This window comes from Suricata suricatta, chromosome 3 (assembly GCF_006229205.1).
Source record: "Suricata suricatta isolate VVHF042 chromosome 3, meerkat_22Aug2017_6uvM2_HiC, whole genome shotgun sequence".
In the NCBI taxonomy this organism is placed as follows: Eukaryota; Metazoa; Chordata; class Mammalia; order Carnivora; family Herpestidae; genus Suricata; species Suricata suricatta.
In genome coordinates this window covers 138,641,751-138,664,665 of record NC_043702.1, presented here as the reverse complement: position 1 = coordinate 138,664,665, position 22,915 = coordinate 138,641,751, and the positions used below count along the sequence as shown (strand labels likewise).

Below are 22,915 nucleotides of genomic sequence, written 5' to 3'. Positions count from 1 at the left end.
TTATATGTCCTTTGCCTACTTTTAATCATCTTCCTGTTACATTTTGCAAATAGTTTATATCCATTTGGAGTTTTTAAGTTTGAATATAGTTTTGTGTGTTTAAAGTTGGAGAGAGAGGAGAGCATGCAAGCCAGGGAGGGGCAGGGAGGGGGAGAGACAGAACCTCAAGCGGCCCCAAGCTGTCAGCACAGAGCCCAACATGGGGCTCGAACCCACGAACTAGGAGATCATGACATGAGCCAAGATCAAGAGTCACTTAACCGACAGAGTCACCCAGGTGTCTCTGAATATAGTTTTTAATCTTTCCTTAAAGAACTAAAGAAAAAATCTTATGTAGTGGAATCTATTCATCATTATGGTTTCTGGCCATGATGTCATACTAAGAAAATTTCTTCTACCCTTTGAGATGATAAAAATATTCTCCAGTATCCTATTTTATGGATTTTGTCTTTACCTGTAGAAACTTTTATTCCATCAGTAATAGTTTCCTAGGGCTGCTGTGATGAATTATCACAATCATAGCACCACAAAAGTGGTGGCTTAAAATAACAGAAAGTTCTTCTCCCAGAGTTCTGAAGGTCAAAAGTCCAAAATCAAGTCGTCAGCAGGGATACACTCCCTCCAGTTGCTATAAGAGAAATTCCATTCCTTGCCTCTTCAGTCTCTGGTGTCTCTGGGTGTTCCTTGGCTTGTGGCATTGCTCCCGTCTCACACTGCTGCCTCCCTGCGTCCTATGTCTTCTGTGTCTCTTAGAAGGACGTATCACTGGATTTATGGCCCACACAGGTAATCCAGGATGATCTCAGCTTGAGATGCTTAACTAATTTTATTTGTAAAGACCCATTTTCCAAATAAGTCCCATTCATAGATTCTAAAGAGTAGGACATAGACAAATCTTTGAAGGGCTTCCATTTAACCTGGTACACCATTTGAAATTGAAATTTGTGACAAGGGTGAAGAACTGGTATTCTTTCCTATTGCTGTGTATTAGTTTTCTATTGCTATGTAATTATCACAAAATTTAGTGGCTTAAAACAACAATCATTTCTTAGCTTTCTGTGAGGAGGAATCCAATCACTACTTAGCTGGCTCTTCTGCATCACAGTCTCCAACTAGGCTGTAACCGAGGTTCTGGCCCTGGCGGGGTTCTCAGAAAAAGGATCACATGAGGAAGGATCTGCGTCTGAGTTCATGTGGTGGTTGGCAGAATTCAGGCCCTCAAGTGCTGTTGGACTGAGGGTCTCAAGTTCCTTGTTGGCTCTTGGCTAGAGGCTACCCTCAGTTCCTCGTCACATGGGCCTCTCCAACAGAGCAGCTTGATCAAAGCTTGCAAGATGAGAAGGCTCTAGACAATCTCCTAGTAAGATGGAAGTCACGATGTGCTACAACCTATTCATGGGGGATTTCTGTCCCTTTTGCCACAGTCTGTTGGTTGGAAGCAAGTCAGTAGGCCAGCCCAGTTTGAGGAGATGGGATTATCCAAGTATGTGAATTCAGGAAGTAAGGATCATGAAAGATCATTTTAGGAGTCTGGCTGCCAACAGAGCTACATTTTTTTCTTTCTAAATGGGGGGACTGCAATCCAAGTACCACCACTTAATTGGCTAATTCATCTATTTTCCATAGAACCGAAATGCCACTTTTGTCGTACGTATATACATATATGTACATGAGTGTAGATACGTACCTGAGTGTAAATAGTCTTCTGTATCCTATCTCTACCTGCTTTTTTAAATTAAATAAACTCTACATACAGCATGGGGCTTGAACTCATGACTCCTGAGATCAAGTTGGTCTCCTGTTCTACTGAGCTACCCAAACATCCCTATTTCGTATCTTTTTGTCAGTTTCTGTGCTAATATCTCATTTTAATTGCTAATATCAGTAATATGGGTTCCACTCTGTTAATTCTTCCTCTCCCCCCTCAAAAACTCTTGGTTATTTGCCTACACTTACAGATTTTTAGAATAAATGTTTCTAGTTTCAGAAATTCGGTTGGTATTTGAAATTACATTTAAGAAAAATCTATGATATTTAATCATCTATTTGTAGTGTTTCATGATCAGTAAACATTTCTTGCAAATTTTATTCTTTATGTACCTTAGTTTTTGTTAGGAAATGCACCTTTTTTATTACTGATACTTTTATAAAGGTATTGATTTTTATATAATTATTTGGCCACATTGAATTTTCCTACTCATTTGAGTAATTTGGGGTTTTTTTGTTTAATTTTTTTAATGTTTATTTGTGAGAGGGAGAATGAGCACAAGCAGGGGAGGGGCAGAGAGAGGGAGACACAGAATCTAAAGTGGGCTCCAGGCTCTGAGCTATCAGCATAGAGCCTGACATGGGTCTCAAACTCGCAGAACTGCAAAATCATGACCTGACCTGAAGCTGGACACTTAACTGATTGAACCACCCAGATGCCCCAGTAATTTTTGTTTTTTTTAAATTAAGGAACACAGAATTATTTTATACTTAGGCAAAGAAGTATAATTCTGGTATTCCTGTCCAGTAATATTCATTGGATGCTTTTTATCTTATTAGACTGTCTCCTGAACGGTGTTCTTCCCAATTTTAATTTGAATAAGTATGTATTACAGGACCAGGTTATTAAATTTAACTGTAACTGGACTATAAAATAACCTAAAAGGCTATTAAAGATACATTTCCACAAAAGTACCAGGCCCTGATGGTTTTACAGCTTATTTCCAGGAATACACTATGTAAGATGACTGCTGATGGTTTCTAATAAGTTCTCTTCATTCTAGCTTACTAAATTTCTATCAGAATACATAGGCAGTTAGACATTTTGCATAGCTGTTCAAAATCTTGAGATGGTCATACAGTTTTCTCCCTTCTAACTTAACAGCTGTTATATCCTGGAATTTCTGGAGTAAGGCATAATGGGGCAAATATTGTTCTGTTAATGTTCAGTTTAATACAAATTTTTACAAATATATTCACTTAAATTCATGATCCCTTCCATATATCTTGGTGATCAAGATGGTACTAGCTATGAAGTAAATTGGGAAGCTTCCTGGCTTTTTTGGTGCTCCAAATGGTTTTAATAGGAACTCTTTGTTCCTTGATTTTACCCTAAAATAACTTCATACTTTCCTTTATTGTCTTCCTAATAGTAGCATTTAACTATTAAAATTAGTTGTATGTTTAATGGATAAACTTCATTGGTCTCCCTGCTTTTTGAAAACCAGGGTCATCTGTCTTGTTCATCACTGTGTTCTTAGCATCTAGAACGGCATCTGGTACGGATGCACTCAGCAAATACTTGTTGAATTAATAAAAGTGTAAAGCTGAGCAGAAAGTTTGGGAATACTTAGATATTAAATACTGGTCTGCTTCAGAATCAATGTTGGTTAATCCTAGTAAATTTTCAGTAATTGTGATTATATCAACTTCATTGCTTAATTTGTGCTAAACTGCTTTTTTGCAGGTGATCAGAGGACTACTGAAATTTTGGCCAAAAACATGCAGTCAGAAAGAGGTGGGTTTTGTTAAACAAAAATAGTACAATTTCACTAAAACTTCTTAATCTTAGGGCTTTGGTATATAAACATGCAGCTTTGGGCTGGCTGTATTGTCACTGCTGCTGTTAACAGGAGCTGGTGTTCTGGGCATTAGAGGGACTTGGTGGGGTACCAGAGCGTTATTGTAAACTGCGTGTACTAGCAAGACCTTTTTTGTCCACTGTGTAATTTGCAGATTAACCTTCTCATTTGTTGTTTTCTATGTTATAAAATATGTCACATTTCTTAAAATTTTTTAACCTAGGTGATGTTTTTAGGAGAAATCGAAGAAATCTTAGATGTCATTGAACCCACACAGTTCAAAAAAATTGAAGAGCCCCTTTTTAAACAGATATCCAAGTGTGTATCCAGTTCTCATTTTCAGGTATGATGTTTTCAGTGGAGCCATTTTTTATACTAGCATTTCTTTTCTCTTTTAGTTGTGACATTTCCAAATGTCTTCCTAGGTTGCAGAAAGGGCACTGTACTTCTGGAATAATGAATATATTCTTAGTTTGATTGAGGAGAATATTGATAAAATTCTGCCAATTATGTTTGGCAGTTTGTACAAAATCTCCAAAGAACACTGGAACCCGTAAGTGTCTTTTACGTTGATCATGGTATTCTGATGTTTGTGCTTCTGTCTTTGAATCTCCTAACTCATACATGAAACCTATACAGATTTAGAGCTCATTCTAAGGTTATTAACATCATAGTTTTATTCTGTTGTGCACTTTATATCCATATAGTTTCACAAAGCTATAAATACATGTATGTTCTTAATTTCAACCCCTGAAGGTATGACAATCTGGTGTGACAAACCTCTACAGGTTAACGCTATCCCAAGAAGCTGAAGTACTTAAGGTCACATGGTCACATCCGCAATGTTTATAGACTATATATTCTAACCTCTGTAAAACCGTGATTTTTTTTTTTAACAAGTTATGGTAGGTAGGTAGGTCTTTTTCATCTTTTAATACTGTTAGCTTGAGACCGTAGACTGTACAGCAGCCACGGAGATAACATTTTAAGAGTTTAAGACATGAATTTTGGAATCAGACCATCTCTCACCACTGGCTGTGTGACCTTGAGCAAATTACTAAACCTCTTGCACCTTTATCATCTCTAAAATAGATTAAGTGAATCAGCCACCATTTAGAGATCATAGTGTTACATTTCCTATAAGCCAACACTGCTTATTTTCATTTTAGGACCATTGTAGCACTGGTATACAATGTGCTGAAAACCCTAATGGAAATGAATGGCAAGCTTTTTGATGACCTTACTAGCTCCTACAAAGCTGAAAGACAAAGGTATTTGGTATTTTTAATAACCAAGTCATTTATACACTTTAGGTTGGCTGAATGTAATTCAGTCCAATAAGGTATTTTGCCTAAGTTAAAATTAGTATTTAAGTCTGTTACATTAGAGACTTCCAAATTAGTATGTTTTATCTGCAGATAAAGGACTTCCCCTATTGGTTAGATTATGATTTTAATGTGGATCATAAATTCTTTTTATCTCATTCTGAGGCTTAAGACTTAACAGTCTGGTAGCATCTGCATTGTGAAATACACTATGCTGAATTTATACAATTTGATTTCTTATTGCCATGTATCTATGAAAGTCGTTTTTGGCCACATGGGTTTCCATAGTGAGCTTTACTCTGAAATTGCTTTTTGCACAACAGTTTGGTAGTTTTAAGATGCACATTTTAACAAAATGGTATCTTAAAGTCAGCGTATTTTTTTTGCTCAAAGGGAACTCACATGATATGCCTCTATTAATATTTTGTTCCTTGTAATAATATATAGAGATGACAGCATACATCATTAACAAACCTGCCTTAGTGACCACCTCTTTTCAAGAACTTCATATATAAAATAATTTTTTAAAAGTCACTTCTCATTTATTTCAGGCATTCGGTGGGCAGTATACCTGAGCCCACCTATCATTTAAGAATAATAGCTACCATTTCCTTCTAAGAAGTTTATTACTTATTTGTTTGGAAAAGCTGATCTCTTTTGACTAGAAGTTCCTAATCAGCAAGTAGAACAAGAATAGCTCTTCAGGGGCATCAGTAACTTAAAAAAAAAAAAAAAATCATGACTTTCAGGCATAAATTAACATTGGGAAGCAATGGGAAGAAAAAATATATTAACTGGAACTGTAAGTCCATGGGGTGTTTTGGGGTTTTCTTTAGAGAGAAAATCAAATATGAGGCTCCATGCTCCGTGCGGAGCCTGATGCTGGGCTTGATCTCATGACCCCAGGGGATCGTGACCTGAGCCAATATCAAGAGTCAGACACTCAACTGACTGAGCCACCCAGGCGCTCCAGCCCAGGGGTTTTTCATATGTTCATATAGCCCTTTGTTCAGAACTGTTTCCCTTAGAACTGAAATCAAATAGTTGAAACATAAAATATTTTGAGTTTTGTTTTTTCAGAGATGATTCAAACTTTAAAGTTCTCATTTGATGTATAAGAGGTGAGACAGACTGGTTAGTGGCCTGAGAGACGATTCTACCTGTTAGCAGCTCCAGCCTGACCTCAGAGCCAGCCCTCTGTCTCCATAAAAGGGTGATTGTGTCAACTCTGTTGACTGTGAAAGGGAAGTAATAAAGCATGAATGACAAAGTGGTCATGGAAGTGAGAACCTGTAGCAGGGAGAAAGCAAGGAGTCGCTCTGAGTTGGTACAGGAGCCACAGACACGGTATGACACTCAGGAGAGTGACACAGTAATTAGGTGCTCCGGGTGATTGGCCTCAAATGCTTTAGAGGGATTTAAGTGAAACGGGGACGAACAATGTGTTCTCCAGCAAACTGCCAAACAGCAACTTTCTTCAGGCTTAAATTAAAGGTTTCTGACTTCAAAAATTTTGGTTTCTCTACAGAGAAAAAAAGAAGGAATTGGAACGTGAAGAGTTATGGAAAAAATTAGAGGAGCTAAAGCTAAAGAAAGCTTTGGAAAAGCAGAACAGTGCTTACAACATGCACAGTATTCTCAGCAATACAAGTGATGAATAAAAAAAGCCGCCACCTCTGTTGGATAGGCAGTTTTGTATACTTTTTTGAAATATGTAAAAATTATGAGACAAACCTCTCAGTATAATATAATTAAAAGGCCAATTTTTTTCCTGGCAACTGTAAATGAAAAATATGGACTAAACATAGCCCTGTGCTGTATCATGGCCACAGTATATTGTAACCTTTGTCTAATCATGGATTTATTGTCACTTCTCTAGTTTCACAGAAATGAATGAACTTTATCATCTATGATATGAGTGAGCTAATTATGGGAGTGGTAAGAATTATGACTTGAATTCTTTTTTTTTGATTGTGTTGCACATAGATATACTAGTCTGCTCTGTATATTTTTCCCTTTTATAATGTGCTTTTCACATTGCTGCAGACCTTAGTTACATCCTAGGAAAAAGAAATTTGATGGGGGGAATTACCTGCCCTAAGCCTTCTTTCATGAGAGATACTACTGCACTCTGGAATTTGAGCAGAAACTTAAATCTCCAGGCTTTTTAAAGCACAAAATAGAAATAAAAGCTGGGAAAGTAAACCAGATTCTTCAGATTGTTCCTCATGAATATCCCTCTTCATCAGCAACTCCCCAGAGTAACGAGCCCGGATTTGTGGAGGCAACACAGGTAAACACTGAGCCTGCCTCTCCGTTCATTCCTCCCAAAGGCAGGGCCTTTCCAGTCCTCAGAACCTGCCCTTCTTCCAGTCCCTCCTGACCCAGGGAAAGAGGCTTTGAGTCCCACAGTGTGGTGACACAGAGCACTCAGGTCACTGCCTGGCTTTATTTAAAGGAAATGCAGTAGGCTGCCCCGGTAGAAGAGGTCTTGTATGTTTTTACTTAGTCAAGTATTTCTCACCTCTTTTGTTATGAGTACCATTCCAATCTCTTTACTTGCAGTTGTGTGGAAAACTGTTTTGTAATGAAAGATCTTCATTGGGGGATTGAGCAGCATTTAATAAAGTCTATGTTTGTATTTTGCTGATGTTGTCTTTGCTTTGTCCATCCCTAAGACATCCAGAAGCAGTGTGCTGCCTCTTTATAGAATGCCTAAAATTCTAAGTTCTAGGCTATCCTTTCAAGTCCCTCGATGTTCAGAGAACAGGCTCAAAATGTCAGTTTTAATTAAAATAGACCCACAGGGTAAATCTCAAATTTTCTAATAAATAATATTTCTCTGGGTAAGGAGTGGTTCAGGGAAATTGTGACAGACATTACAAACTTGAAAAAGTCTAGCATTTTGCCTGCCATTCCTAGGTCACTGTACAAGCAATGCTTTTCACGTGCTGTGGCCCCAGGAGAAACTCTTCTTTTCCGTACAGGACTCCGATTTTGTCTCAAGTAGCCTCCTTATCCAGAACCGTCCACACTAACCCAAGCCCGGCGTTACAGCTGGGGGCAGCCCTGGACACTAGGGTGATCCGAGAATCAACGGCAAGGCCCTGCCTTTCCAGAAAGTGAAGCCTAGGTCAGTGGAAGATTTAGATCTTTCTTTCACTGAAGAGCAGTCACAGTGCATTCCGGCAGGCTGCGGCTCTAAGTTACTAAAGCTCGCTCTTCGGCAAGCTAAAAATGCTCCCTTGTTATCTATGTATCCTAAAGTGCATTTAAGAGGTCTTTCACCTTCCCACAATACAGGAAATGCAGTTTTAGTGTGTTTATCTGGGCAAATTTTATTAGATATTGAAGTAATATTAAAGCGGAATCATCTTTAGAAATAGAACACACATCTGCTTTCCAGCATTGCTAATGTCAACTTCTAGGCCCGGCTTCACGTTTGCCTTACAGACACTGCAGAGACAGGGTCTAGGCTGGCATGAATGTGCGTGCTTCTCTGGCATCACAAAGTACCAGGAAGTACGTTTTTGCACAAGTTTGACCTTAAGTAATTCAACCAAAAAAACTCTTGCTAAATTAGACATGAGGTAAGAATGCCCCACTCCTACATTTGAGTTTTTCCTCATTAAACTCCCTAAAGCCAGGCTATGAAATCCAGTAAGTGTCACCAGGCCCTCATTGGAGCAAAGGGGCATGTAAATAATTTGAAACTCTAGAGACCATTCTCAGAACCTTATTTCAGCGATGGCTACCAGGTAGAAAACATTTCAGTACTCACCTCTGTCAAAAGCGAAGCTGAAGGCTTTGAGGGTCACACGGAGTGCCCCTTTCTCCGATGGCTGCTTTTGTAGGACAGGAAGAGAACCCCACTCATTCACGCGGCTAGCTGTCCTTCCTCCTGCCTGCCATCCATCGCCACATACACCCGACCCGTCCTTGGACGCGTGACCTACCTGGGTAGTCCCGATCTCTCCGTCGTGGGAGTCCGAGCTCACGCTGCCACTCACGTGGAGGTCACAGAATCAAAGTGTACCGGCGCCTGCTGATTCAGCAGGTACTCATAGTGGCACACTGACTCCTTTTGCATTAACCTAACTTTTATTTACCTGTTAACAAAATCATCAAAATACACTGAGTAGGCACCTCCTATGTACATATGTCCCAGTGCTTCTGCATGGTAACGGCTCTGCAGCCTTACACCTGCATCAACACACATCCTAGCCAGACAGGTGGGTGGCGAGTCGATGCACAAGAAATCGTATTACTGGTTTCTAGTAGCTTTAAAAAAAAAAGTCCCATTTCAATTTTGGGTACGGTGTGCAGAGGTTTCAAAGAGTAACCTGCACGCCTGCAGAGGTAGGATTTGGGGGAAAAAGAAATCACACTCTGTCATGTCCACTTTAGAAAGCTGAGGTGGGGTAGAAGCTAAAGTAAAAAGGAGAGCTGTATTTATCCCATTAGAGCTCAACTATGCACCAAACCAAAGAAGAAGAAAGGCAACTTCCACAAACCTTCAGAAACTTGATACAGATCTAATTCCATCTTCCACAATCCCTTGTCATATATCCAAAAATGGTCATTAATAATTTAAATACTTAAATAAGTTTTAGGTTATCCCTTGCATCTGTTCCATTAGGCTTTAAACAACCTCTTTCCGGGCCAGGTTAGAAGCTGCAGGCCAGCTGCTTCCCCAGCAAGGCCCGTTTCCAGGGAGCACAGGATCGCTGGCGGCTCGTTTCTCCGAGAAGCGACCAGAACTTCGTCACCGTGAGCAGTGCTGCGACCACCACAAGGCCACGTCAGCTTATGTGGTTCGCTGCCTGGCCTCTTTTTTTAAGGTATCTCCTCCTAATTTTGATCATCCATTTCACACTCAGTTTGGCAAACTCAGCTGCTTTAAATAACGCCAAGAAGGCCCCACAGAGCAGGGCGATTGTGTTCCAAGGATTGGCGGTGATTATCTGGAAAACAAACGAACACAAGTGTATCAGTTTGCTTCAATTTAGATTCCTAGGTCACACTAGTGGCACTGTCAAGATCCGCCTGCCCCAAATTATTGGCATGACCAGGAAAACACCTGGGTTCTAAAACGGCCATGGCTCTGTACTTCATTCTGACCAGACCTTTAATGTGCACAGCTCAAGGCTGAGAAGAAAAATACGAATCCCCTCCTACCATAAAGTGATCTTGAAAAAAAGAAACCGTTTCTCAAAAAAGTTCTGCATAAATTAGATCTTCAGTACTGAGGCTTCAATTCCTGGCCTAATCCACAGAAAGCGGCTCTGAGACAAACTTCCCCCCAGAACGACCCACTCCGTAAGGTCGGTTCCTCTTGTTTTCTTCCCTCCGCCCGGCCCGGGGACGGTCTCCCCTCCCGGACTCCTGTCTTCAGGCCGTGCCCTGATCCCCCCAGCCTGCTATGCTGTGCGCCTTCGAGTTTACTGATCCCTGATCCTTCACGGCTCCTTGGAGCACCCTGACCACTAAGCCAAAAAACCCTCTGGACTCTGGCAGAGACATTTATCGCACAAATGGCAGCTACCTGCCATCTAGAATGAGTCACTTCACAGCTATCGACCATGTTCTCACTAAATGTTAAATGCTCGTAGGCCAAGGTCACATCCTGGATTTCTTTCTGAGCCCCCAGCATGGGACCCACAGCACCTTCCAGCCTGTTTATCAGGGTGACCGTGGACAATCCGAGCCTCAGGGTTCACAGACACAAAATGGTTACACCAGCACCCGAGTGAGGACATGAGACAAGCAGGCCTCGAGCGTGGGCTTTGCTCGGCTCGATGGGCACTTCCTACTGAACAGTGTAAGTGAAAACTGGGAGCTCACACATCTCAGGTGTAGAGCCGAAGGCGTTCATTCTTCCATCCAGATCCCCGAATCGGTGAGCTGCACTTGCGCCCGCGTATGTGGCCCTGCCCGTCCACGGGCCACGGTGGTGGTGGGTGGCTACGAGCCCCGACGTTCGGGCCTCGGCTACACAGTGTGCTTCCCCTCAGGTCCGACCACACCGGCACACTCTGGGATGACCTAACCGCCCATCGGCGTCAGACCTGGGCCTGGCTCTGGTGGGCGCGGTCCCCCGAGTGTCCCTCTGGCAAAGCTGTCCTATCATCCCTCTCTTTCTGACACAGTCTGGGAATCGGCATTAATTGATGCCCTGTTGATTTTTATTTCTACCTTTCTACTCTGACAAATAATGGCTATTCAACAGAGACCCATTAAAAAAGAATGGCTTCCAACAGCAGTAATCTAGACAACTACTAACGCAGTCCAGGCATTCTACTTACTCCACTCACTACTACTAAGCAAGCACTCTGTACTAAGCACTCTGCTGGGCAGCACGTAAATAATGGCGGACAAAAGAGGAAGTCCCCACCTTCACAGCGACAACTGTGTAGTGGTGATAAGATCAATGAAACACAAATAATACAGAACATGAGTGTCATAAATGACCAAGTGATTTGAGCCATGAGACGAGGAGGAAAGCCTGGAAGAATGAGCCAGAACACCTCAGTGCAGGAAGTCTGCTCCTGGAACCTTAGGTAATACTCACATCTTGGACTTTCTGGATGAAAGGATCTTTCCATTCAAAGACCACAAAAAACAACTGAGCGCTTTTTTCGGCGGCTGGCCTCTGGTCAATGTAGTTAACCACACTCGTCTAAGTAGAGAGAGGAAAAAGCGTTACAACCTCTGCGCCCCTCGCTCGCCTGGGTCACAGGAAAGGAGAAGGAAGTTAGGGGGTCTTGGTCCTCGGTTCTCTTCACATCGTCTCCTGGAGGGAGAAAGCCAAAAACCTCATAAGCAAATCCTGGAACTGGGACCAGGGCCGAGACTTTGGTTTCCAGTTCTCTGGGGAAACAAACAGCATCTGGGATGCACAACGGGTGTTCTGGATTGCCACCAACTTCTGTCCTTAGGGATCTGCACTCGTGATTAAATCATGTTCAAGCTATCATGTGAAGGCACAATTAGAAGTCAGAAATCTCCAATTTCAAAATACTTGATCTTCAAAGCTAAGCCTTTCAAAACCTTTCAGGTCCTACATGAAGACCAACCCTACAGATCCCCCCGGCTGAGCACTCCCGATTGGTAAGACCTGGTCACCGAGTCCTAGAAACTGCGGCCAGGTGCCAGAGGCAGAAGCCCAGCTCCGGCCAAAGGGCCCAGTCCACCGCCGATCTGAGCCTCACCTTTGCCACCCGCAGAACAGCGGCCACCGCGGTGTGGTCAGGATCAAACAAGACATGACACAGGTAAGTATTTTAAACTTTAAGACACTATATAAAAAACATTTTTCAACTTTGTTCAAAAGAGTTCATGTCACCCACTGAAGACCTCCAACTTAGACAATCACTTAGATCGCTGGGATCTGGGCCCCTTTGGGTTCTGAACTGTGGGGCAAGTCGGGCAGACAGGCTGCACCTCACTGTACATACCGAGGCTCCTTTCCTCAGCTGCTGTGGGGCCAGATGAGGAAGCCCTTGGGCGTTCTCGGAGAAGAGTGTGGAGTAAAAACCCAGGACGTGACCATTACCTTACAAACCAGGAACACTTTAAGGATGCACTGACCTGATGGGAGTTGGGGGTGGGGGCCTCCACCTCCTAAGGCAGGAACAAAACCTGTCGCCTTAAAGAAAATGGGCTTGAAGCCCTTCCCCAAACCTCTTCCTCTCCAGTTGGAGGAGCCAGGCATCAGGGAAGGGGCAGACCCGGACGGGCACACAGCTTCTGCCCAGTGACAGCCCTGTCACCGCTGGGAGTGGGTCCTTCTACTCAAACCCACGCCCTTCCCACGGCTGCCCCCGGGGATCCCACCTGCTGAACCACCTCCAGGGAGGAGCCGAGTTTTCGAGAACAGACACGTCTCTTCGTGGCTGCTGCAGGCCACCACTGATAACAGGGACGGTGGCCTCAGGGTGTGGATGTGGGCAAGGGGCTGCCACTGCCAAGGTGGAAGTCCCAAACGTAGGGGTGCGGCCGCGCTTTCAGTGATGACTGGCCAACAGCCCTGCCGCAGAACCAAAACGTCCTCTCCCTCCACCGCCACTGCGAGACCGCAGCTAGAAACCTCGGGCACATCTGGTCCCCGGCCAGGGGCTGAGAGCTTTCAGTCCCACTGCCCGTTAGTACACGTTTTGAGCACGTACCCAACATACGCGACTGCCTTAGCCGTGATGTGAACACTACCATTCTAACGTGACGTGCCATTCAAAATATTCAAAAACCGGAGGAGGAGGAGATCAACAAATCAGTTCAAAAAGAAAGCTAGCGTCTCCCCGTGCACCCCAACGGGGCCTCACGCGCACGCTTCGGAGAACATTGCAGCTCGTCCCCCTTCCCTGCAAATCCTGCGTCTTCCGTGCGGCCAGCTGCCTCTGGGGGCCAAGAACACGGGCTGTGCTGGGCGCGTCACCTGCTCTGTGAAACGTCCCTGCTTGGCCCACGTGCCCAGGGAAAGGCCTAGAGCGAACCCGGCCTGCGGGACACGTGCACTCCCTTCTCCCCACACGACTTCCCCAAGGTCACCTCTCCCAAGAAGCTCCGTCCAGCGTCCAGCCCAACTCCAGGGTGGGAGTGGCCGGCGCCACCTACCTCCTGCCGGAACTCCACGGCTTCCCGCCCGTCCTCCTCCTTGGTCTTCACCAGGGACATCTTGACCCAGGTGCGGAAGCCGCCCGAGAACTTCCAGCTGGAATAGGCGCTCTCGCAGGCCTGCATGAAGGCCGCCCTGTCCGGGCTGGGAGGACAGAGAAGCAAGGGCCCAGTTAGGCCCGAAGGCAGGATTCAAACTCAGCTGGACTCAAACTCCAGCCCCTACCTCATGGCTGCCACCAGGGCGCGGCCCACTTCCTGCTTCCTATCCGAGCTCTGCTTCCAGGCTTCCGAACGAGGGAGAGTTGTCACCTGCCACGAGGCGGCTCCCCCGACCCCCGCCAGCCTCCCTCTGGGAGGCCCGATGTGGGCAAGATGGCACCTTGCTCCATGCAGAGAGGGCAGAGGGAAGGCTGGGGGGCAGACGGGGTGGACGACGCCACAGCAGGGGCTCCCAGCTCCAGAAGAGGAAGGACGGAGCAATGGTGTGTGAGGAGGGGAGATGGCCCATGGCCTCCTCAGCCGGGGGAGCCGCCTCTCCTCCGGGGTGGCTGTTGTCCCCAACGAGCACCCTGGCCGTGTGTCCCCCACACAGACAGGAAGCTTCACCTCCATATTAAACACACATGACAAACACACACGGCACGCTAGACACACTGCCCGGGACACCGCAGGGGAGACGGGCTGAGGCAGGGACTGCCCTCTGGGGGGCTCACGAAGGCCAAGGCAGCTCCTCTCGCCTCAGCCCCCCATGGGCAGGGCCAACACTCACCACACCAGACCCGCTTCACTTAGCAAAGACAGGTTTCCTGGAGCAATCGGGCGCCAGGTCAGTCCCTGGGCCGGCGGACCCCCCTTTGCTGCCCCGCTTGAGCAGGCTGCCAGGCCCCGGATGAGCAGGCTGCCAGGAGACCGTGCACGGCCAGCCCGCCACTGACTGGAAATGCCACCTTTGCAGGAACTCCTGGAAGGACGAGAAGAGGAGGTAATCGATGGCACTGAAGTCCTCGCTGCTCTCGTTCAGGCGGAACTGGAGGAAGACCAACTCCCGCTTCTTCACTTCCCGAGGCCCCTGCACAATCAGGGCAGATTTCTGCAGAGAGACAAGGGCCACAATCAGCCCTGGGGGAGCCCCTGAGGGTGACTGGCCAGCTCCTCGCCCCGAGGCCCCCAGGTGCCGCTTGCTGGGCTCAGCCCCACGGGGCGGCTCTCCGGATGGCGCCAGGCCCAGAGCTGGGAGCAACTGTCCTCCGTGCACTCTCCTCACTGGCTACCTGAGCTACGCGAGCCCCAAGGAGGGAAGCCAGCGTGCGTCCAGTACAGGGACAAATGTCTCCTCCTTCCGGTCTGCCGCTTTGCCATCCACTTTGTTTCTAATGTCACTTGTTAGATGAAGCTTTAAATCTGACGCAGTGGTATCTGTGAATCTTTTTCTTTACGGCTTCCAGGTCTTGCTTGCTAAGGGCAACTAAAATTACATCGATGTTCTCCTTTTCTTTATAACGCTTTTTAAAACTTGTTTATACTCAAGACCTTTACGTGCCTGGCCTTCAGTTTTGCATCTCGTGTGAAATAGGGACCTACCTCCCGCTCCCCAGGCATGGGACAGATGCGAGTTTGAAACCTGCGGTCTACACTGTGCGGCCACCTGAGCGGGCAGGTCCCCTCTGTGGCGCGCCACCCCACCGCCACCCCCAGCGGGTACGCGTGCTCTGCTCTGTGCACTTGAACACCAGACCCTTAAACTCCATGAAAATAGTCAACTGGGACTTTTAACTGTGAGGACACTGGACTTACAGATTAGTTAAGAACTGTAGCTGATTTACAGATTAACAATCAAAGACCAACATCGGCACAGCAGTGACCCCCACGAATGCTCTACCAGTGTGTGCAGAGCGAGCACCTCAGGCACCAGGTGCCACGCCCACACCACACCTGCTGCCTGCGCTGTTCAGTCACTGTCCTTCCTACTTTGTGTCTATGCAAGCTGTGAATGTGAAAGAGCAAAGTGTGCATTTAGTCACACGTGCAGGCAATGGTGTTTTTTATTTCTAACAGGCTTTGCCTAAAACATGCAGACGGAATGCTGTCTTGCACACAAAGATTTCTAACTGTATATTTTTTATCTGAATTAAACATCTCTCTTGTAATGCTCTGCACCTGCTACACCAGTGTGACTGATGTTAATGCACCCACTCGTTCCGCCTTTTGTTGCATTTTCCCAAGGGACCTCTGTCCATCTATTTTCAACCTTTCTGCGACATGCTAAGTGGCAGCAGAGAACGCTCACTGTTCCCACTACCCACTTCCTCCCTGAAAACGCGAACCGCTTCCCCAACCCCACATTTTAGCATCACAGTCACCCTGCTGGAGCCTCATGGCTGGGGTCATGTGATGAAGTTCCTGGTATGGGCACCAAAGAGACTCACGCGACTCCACACTGTGCCCCAAAACAGGGCACTGCTTGTCCTCCACATCTTACCCTCCCAGAGTGGGAAATGTGCTGGCAAGCCAGCGATGACCATGAGGCCCAAGTCTGCACGGGGGGGGGGGGGGCGGAGTGACAGACAGAAGCCGTCGCTGCCCGCCTCAGGCCAGCATGGTCCACCATGCCCACCACCTGCACGCCCGACGAGCTTCAAAGAAACAGACTTCTCTCTGGTCTCAGCCACGGGGCCTATTTGGGGTGTTTGCTTTCGTATAGCAGCTTAGTCTACTCTCTGCCCAACACACAGTTATTTTCTGGAACTGGAGTGCCGTGGGAACAACCTAAAAGAGGCAAAGACTTAACATTTGGACAGTGGGAAATTGGCAGGCAGTCCTACAGGCTGGAAGGATGGTGGCCCTGATTGTGGCAGAGCAAAGCCTGCGGTAAAAGTTACCTAAACCGAGGGCACAAGAGACACTAGAACACCATGAGAAGGTGAATTCTGGCAAAGCAGGTCAGATGAGGCCCCTGGTGTGTCGCTTTCACGCAGGCTAACCAGGAGGCAGAGAGCCAGCAGCCCACCTGGGTCTCTGAGACGTATGACACACACAGGGGGTGGGGCTCGAGCAAAGGACAGGCTGACAACCAAGCACCAGGTCTGCAAGGTGTCAGCCTGCACAGCAGGAAGCGCTGTGCAAAGCTGGGCGCCAGAGGGCGTAGTTTCTAATCTCCACTCCAGGCATGGCCGTGGAGGACCCCCACCCAGGCAGAGTCTCCCAGTGGCCAAGGCCAGGGGCTATCGACGGCTCAGACATCTCTAACCAAGCTGCTCCCTGGGTGCCAAGATGAGATGAGCCACCCCCCCCCCCAAAACACACTGTACACACCCTTCTGTCAGCTTCCTCGTGGGCACCTGCCACATCCTTGTCCCTCCTCCTCCACCACCATGGGGCCTGACGGCAGAACTCCTCTCCTGAGGAACGGCATCTAGAATGGCTGGAAAAGCCGGACATCACCAGAGTTGGACGCAGTTAACTGCCTTCACCGTAACTCCCATACAAACAACTCTCCTTGGGGCGCCTGGGTGGTCATGATCTCACAGTTCCTGAGTTCAAGCCCTGCATTGGGCTCTGCAGTGACAGTGTGGAGCCTGCTTGGGATTCTCTCTCCTCTCCCTGCCCCTACCCTACTTACTCTCTCTCTCAAAATAAAGAAATAAACTTAAAAAATTATACATATTAAAAAACAACTCTCCTTTGGTGCCCTTATTCCATGTTTATAATATTTAGTTAAATTACAGAATTACTGCAGGTAAGTACAACCAGCACAATGATGGCTGGAAATGAAGGCAACGGGCTCCTGGGAAGCGTGCTGCTGGGCGGGGGGAGGGGCGGGGTGCTGACAAGAAGGACACCCTCAGACCCGCATCCGAAGTGCTGGGGGGCCAGAGCAGCAAGAAGAGCTGGGAATCGGCACAGCGTTTCTATGGCACATCCAGCTCTTCCTTAAAATGTTTACTAGTTATTCTCCCTTTCCTTCAAATTAGTGTCCATTTCCCTATTCTAGAGTCCGTTCTATCTTACTTCTCTTGGTCTTCTCCTAGGCTGCCGGTGTCCTGTAAATGCCTAGCGAGCCTTCCTTGTCCAGAAGGACCAGGGCGGCTAGTGCAGGGCTGTGACGTGAGTGTCCCGCTGAGTCAGTCTCTCACGGCGCACCCCTGCCTGGGACCGATGCTCCAGGGCAGCAGGCCCACAAGCCAGCAGGCGGGGTACTCTGTTTCTCCCATGTGAAGAGTCCTTATCCCCTCCCCTCCCCCGTGGAGGCGTCTCCAGTTCTGCCCCGTTTCTCCTCTGCCGCCCCAGTGCCCAAGCAGGGAGTCTCCCCACGGCCTATGTATGTACAAACGGGCCCTGGGCCTCGAACCCAGGAGCGAGCACCGTCCCCAGCAGCCCCGTGCCCCAGGTGGGCAGGAGAGCGGCAGCCCTGTCCCGGGATGACCGTCCTGACCGCTGCCCTGCCCCGTGAGCGTGCTGACCGGAGCCGGGGGCCGGGACGAAGGCTTTCACCCCTCCCGCGCCTGCTGCAGGAGCTGCCTCCTGGTGGGTCTGCTCCATCAGCCTGACCCAGCTCCTGGTTCACTCCAGTTCAAAATGCTCCCTGGGTTTGTGGGGCTATGATGGATACGTTAGTTTGTTCTGGTTTTTGCAGGAGATGCAGGAGAGGGAATCATTTCAGCAGGATCTCAGGAGGAGGCCTGGAATGAAGGTTACCGGAACCATCTCGGTGTGACTGTCCCACCTCAGACCCTCCAGAACGGCATGTCTGGCTGCCCAGCAGGCCACGCGTGCTCTTCTCACCTGGCCATTCCTTCTGTCTGCAGCATCGCTCCCCGCCACTTGCGGGGGGCACCCGACCCTCCACACACACACATAACTGCTGTAACCATGCAGACACACAAATGCAACAGGTTGGCTCCGCTACCTTGAAAACTCTGCCTTCCTCTCTTTGATCTAGAAGGCTTTTAGTGGGTCCCATTCAATTTTTTCGAAACAAGGATAAGGGGCACAAAAAAGAAGAGGTAAATAAACATGAAATTCCCTCCCCGCCTTCAACAGCCTGTGCAGGTGTCGCTGCCCCCCCGACCCCCCGCTGGGCTGAGCTGTGCGTGACGCCAGTACTGGGGTCCTTGTTCCCAGACCAGCTTCTTTACATATTTATTTCAAACTGTGGACTCCCAGACCCGGTCCCCAGAATGGCCAGCCCATGAAACCAGGGACCTTTGTTTTCAAAGCGCACCCTGGCAGTTGTGTTAGGCAGACGATGGGACTCAGTGGACGGCGTCCCACCGGCCTCGCCCGCCTCCTTCCAGCGAGGAGAGGCTCTGCCGGCACTGTCAGGGGTCCCTGAGGCCCAGAGAATGCTGACGCCCTCACGGCCCTTCCTGATGCAGCCAGCCAGCCACGGCCAAGACCCCACGTGGGACAGCCTCGTACTCGCTGGGGGCCAAGGGCCTGCATGGAGGCAGTGTGAGCGGCCTCATGGCACAAAGACGACTGGGGGATGCGGGGTGCAACGCTGACGGCGGGCGCTGCCCAGGCCTGGCGCGGGGAGGCGGGAGTTACCAGGGTCTGGCTGGAGAAAGGGTCCGTGTAGTTGATCCTCTGGGTGGTGCAGTTCACGTCCCCGGGCTGGCCAGGGCTCCTCAGGGGCGGGATGACCTCGTAGTGGTGCTTACAGCTGAGCAACTGGGCCTGACCGGGGTACAGAGCAATACCTGGGGGGCACAAACAGGAAAACGGGAGCATCAGAAGTCACGGTCCCCCACCGTATCCCTCCAGTCACATGACACAGTTTCTTACGCCCACCAACAACCCAAGTTGAAGACTCCTTGGGTGACAGCAAAGGAGGGAGAAGAGGGTTATGGAGGGTGGGGAGCCACGGCTGCTGCCCTCGGAGCGCGCCTCTCCTGGCCCAGGGCGCGGCCTCCCTGGCGCCGGCACCAAAACCCACCACTTCCCAGCCCTGCTCGACACACCCCCGGGGGCCTCTGTGACCAGGCCTGGCAGTGCCCCCACTGCAAGCCCTCTGCTGTGGGACTCCCCACAGGTCACCGTGCCTCTTACTTGCTCTGACTGGGGCCTCCAGGGTGCAGGCCACACCCCAAAGCTCCCTCCCCCACCCCAACCACAGCACCTCACAGCTCCCCTGACAGAGGAAAAACATGAGAGCACCGTGTGGCACCAGACACAGGTGGAGCTCAGAGAGACCCAGAGGTCAGCAACAGAAAGGAGAGCCCACAGAGAAACGGACCAAGTCAGACACAGAGGGATGAACACGAGACAGGCAAAGATGAGTGAAGAAGCTGCAAGCAGCATGCTTTCAAGAAGCCCGGGCGGAAGGCACCAGAGACTCTAGCTGTGCTCTGTGGGCAGGCCATCAGGAGGGTGACTCTGGCATCCTGTGGGCACAGCAGGTGCACGTACCAGGGGGCACAGTCGGAGCCCACAGAGCTCACGCCTCCGGGTTCACTCCCACGCTTCCAGAACCCAGAGCCAGCCCCGCTGCCCTGAAGGAGACACTACCTTCTATGGCAGAGATGACTCCTCCTCAGTATGGCAGAGATGACTCCACTGCAGCAGGAAAGGCAGCGAGCCCCCTCCCCAGGCAGGAACCTCACCACTGCTGAAGGGCTCCACCTTCCCTGCCACCCTTGGACCCCACTGCCCCTCATCACCGGCCTCTGGCTCCAGCCAGGCTGTACTCATCCTCTGCAGAGGAGCTCCCTGCCTCCCCACACTCACTTTTGCTCCTGCTAATCCCCCTCCCAGCTCAAATCCTGTCTCTGTGCAAAGCATTCCGTGCCCACCCCAGTGACCACTCCAGGCTCTGCCACCCCTCTCGCTGGTACATGACACACTCCGCTGGGTCCTGACAGCATCTCCCTGGGTGTGTGCTCCACACCCTGTGTAGGCTCCTCCGCCTGCCCGTGGTGCCCAGCCTGGTGTGGGAGTGCAGTGGTGGTTCCTTTGCAAGCCAATGTCCCAGACCTGGGGCCCCGGTGCCCCCCTGGGGCAGGCTTTACCTGGGGCGTCATAGCGATCCACCTCCTTGTAAGACACCGACATGACAGGGTGCTTGAGTTTCTCGCGGAAATCTGTGATGGTCTGGTAGACCAGGAAGACGGCCACCGCCATGAGCAGCAGGTAGATGAAGATGAGCAGGACCGAGAAGACGTTCTTCAGGCAGGCCTTGCTGAAGCGGATGCTGCTAGAGGCGGACTCGCTGTCCAGAGCTGAACAACAATGCCACACATGTGACCGGGAGCCCAGGGGCAGGGGAGGCCAGAGGGGGTCAGCACCCCCCAGGCCCTTGACCTGCTTGACCAAGAAGGCGAGGTCACCCATACACAGCCATCTCCCCACCTCAGCCTCCCACCCCTAAATCATAACACAGGGCACCTGCTGACATGCACTAGGCACTTACTGTGCCAAAAAGGGGACCCCAAGAGGAAGGAGACAAAGTTATTCTCTTTAAGAATCTCCCATCTGGGTGTGCCTGGGTGGCTCAGTCAGTTAAGCGTCCAGCTTCGGCTCAGGTCATGATCTCACAGTTCATGGGTTCAAGCCCCACATCAGGCTCTGTGCTGACAGCTAGCTTAGAGCCTGGAGCCTGCTTCAGATTCTGTGTCTCCCTCTCTCTCTAACCCTCCCCTGCTCATGCTGTCTCTCTCTCTCTCAAAAACAAATAAAAAACATTATATATATATATATATATATATATATATACACACACACACACACACACACACACACACACACACACACATATACGTACATATATTTAATTTAAAAAAAAAGAATCTCCCATCTGGAGGGACAACGTTAGGATTCAACAAGGAAGCCGCCCCAACCTATTTTTCTGGCTTCTCCCTTAGCACTCGGCTCCCCCAGTGCCCCCGGCTCCAGCTGAGCTAAATGACCTGGTCCTCCAGCATGCAGATCCCCCCTCAACCATAAGGCCACTCGCATTTGTCAATCCCTGTGCCTGGCCTGGAGCGCTCTTCTTCCACAGCTGATTCCTGACTTGTACCTCAGGATTCGGTTTAGAAAGGCATTTCCTGGAGGAAGCTTTCCCTGACCCAGAGATTTATTTGAGGACCCCTCTTCCTCAGTGCTCCCAAGGCACCCTGTACACCCGCTATCATCGCTCTGCAAGGTCACAGTCTGGCTGCACGTCTTGTCCTCCTCGGCCGTGAGCTCCGGCAGGACCGGGACAGGGCCAGTCTTGCCCATACTGAAGCAGCGCTAGCCTTCACTATGCGCCTGGACCAGAGAGGCACTCCGCGTTTATATGGTAAACGACTTAATGACTGAGTAAAGATGTTCTGGTTCCTTCCCTACAACACAGCTCTGTCTCTCCTGCCGGCTCTCAAACCACGCCCAGCCTTGGTTATGCTCTGCTATGGACTAAATTAGTGTACCCCGCCCCCTGAAAAATTCACACGGAAGCCCTAATCTCCAGTGTGATGGTACTTGAAGATAGGGCATTTAAGGAGGTAATCAAGGTTAAATGAGGGAATAATGGGTCCTGATCCAACAAGACTAGTGTCCTTATAAGACAGAGCAGGAAACACCAGGGACATATACACACAGAGAAAAAGCTACATGAGGGCACAGGGAGAAGGTGGCCATGTAAAAGCTAAGGTGAGGGGCCTCAAGAGAAACCAAACTTGCTAACACCTTGATCTTTGATTTCCAGTCTCTAGAACCGAGAAAAAAAAATTCTGTTGTTTAAGCAGCCCCCCTGGGGTACTCGGGTACAGCACCCCAAGCTGCCTGAGACACTGCCATGGTGCTCGTGCCCTGTCCACTCCTCGCCTGAAACCGTAGCTCCCTGAGGAAAAGGCCCTATTCCCTCCACAGGCTCAGCCCAAGGCTGAGGAGGAGTATGAGTGCAAGTCCAAAAGGGCATGTGCTTGGCTTCTGGCTCCCAACGGGAACAAAGCAGCTTAGTCACACCACCCTTCTACAGATAATTACAAAATATGGACACAATACTTAAAAATTATGTGAAAGCACTGGAGAAAGGTCAAAAGCAGGTAGAAACTAGAAGAGAGTCAATGTTTGACGGAAGGAAACTGCACTTGGTTAGAGTTATAAATTTCCATGTTTTGCCCGAGGGCATGCACCAACCTCTATGAGGTATGGTTCGGGTGGCTGTGGACAGGGCTCAGAGCTGGCAAAGCAGCCACAAAGTTAAGGGGAACCCTGAAAGGGAAAAGGAGGGTGAACATCCAAATCTGAAAATAAAGTATGTTCAAATTCTTGGCTGGAGAAGCAATAGCCCTGCTAGGGATTTACCCAAGAGAGACAGAAATGCTGATGCATAGGACCACATGTACCCCAATGTTTATAGCAGCACTGTCAACAATAGCCAAAACATGGAAGGAGCCTAAATGCCCATCACCTGATGAGTGGATC

The 22,915-nt window shown here is 48.8% G+C and overlaps 2 protein-coding genes across 2 annotated transcripts in view; one reads left to right on the top strand and one right to left on the bottom strand.

Annotated features, from left to right (window-relative positions):
• The window catches only part of PPP2R5A (protein phosphatase 2 regulatory subunit B'alpha), a 66,694-nt gene extending 59,152 nt beyond the window's left edge, over positions 1 to 7,542 (top strand). Inside the window, exons 9-13 of the mRNA XM_029935318.1 lie at positions 3,455 to 3,505; positions 3,793 to 3,912; positions 3,995 to 4,122; positions 4,739 to 4,840; positions 6,423 to 7,542. Coding sequence (XP_029791178.1) covers positions 3,455 to 3,505; positions 3,793 to 3,912; positions 3,995 to 4,122; positions 4,739 to 4,840; positions 6,423 to 6,555 — 534 coding nt within the window. The 3' untranslated portion in view covers positions 6,556 to 7,542. The remainder of the gene's footprint in view (positions 1 to 3,454; positions 3,506 to 3,792; positions 3,913 to 3,994; positions 4,123 to 4,738; positions 4,841 to 6,422) is intronic.
• Positions 7,543 to 8,973: 1,431 nt separating this feature from the next.
• PACC1 (proton activated chloride channel 1) overlaps positions 8,974 to 22,915 on the bottom strand; it is a 30,321-nt gene continuing 16,379 nt past the window's right edge. The window contains exons 3-8 of the mRNA XM_029935319.1: positions 20,518 to 20,727; positions 19,058 to 19,209; positions 14,458 to 14,600; positions 13,508 to 13,652; positions 11,466 to 11,573; positions 8,974 to 9,858 (exon numbers count right to left, since the gene is read on the bottom strand). Of these exons, the coding sequence (XP_029791179.1) occupies positions 9,697 to 9,858; positions 11,466 to 11,573; positions 13,508 to 13,652; positions 14,458 to 14,600; positions 19,058 to 19,209; positions 20,518 to 20,727 (920 nt within the window). The 3' untranslated portion in view covers positions 8,974 to 9,696. The remainder of the gene's footprint in view (positions 9,859 to 11,465; positions 11,574 to 13,507; positions 13,653 to 14,457; positions 14,601 to 19,057; positions 19,210 to 20,517; positions 20,728 to 22,915) is intronic.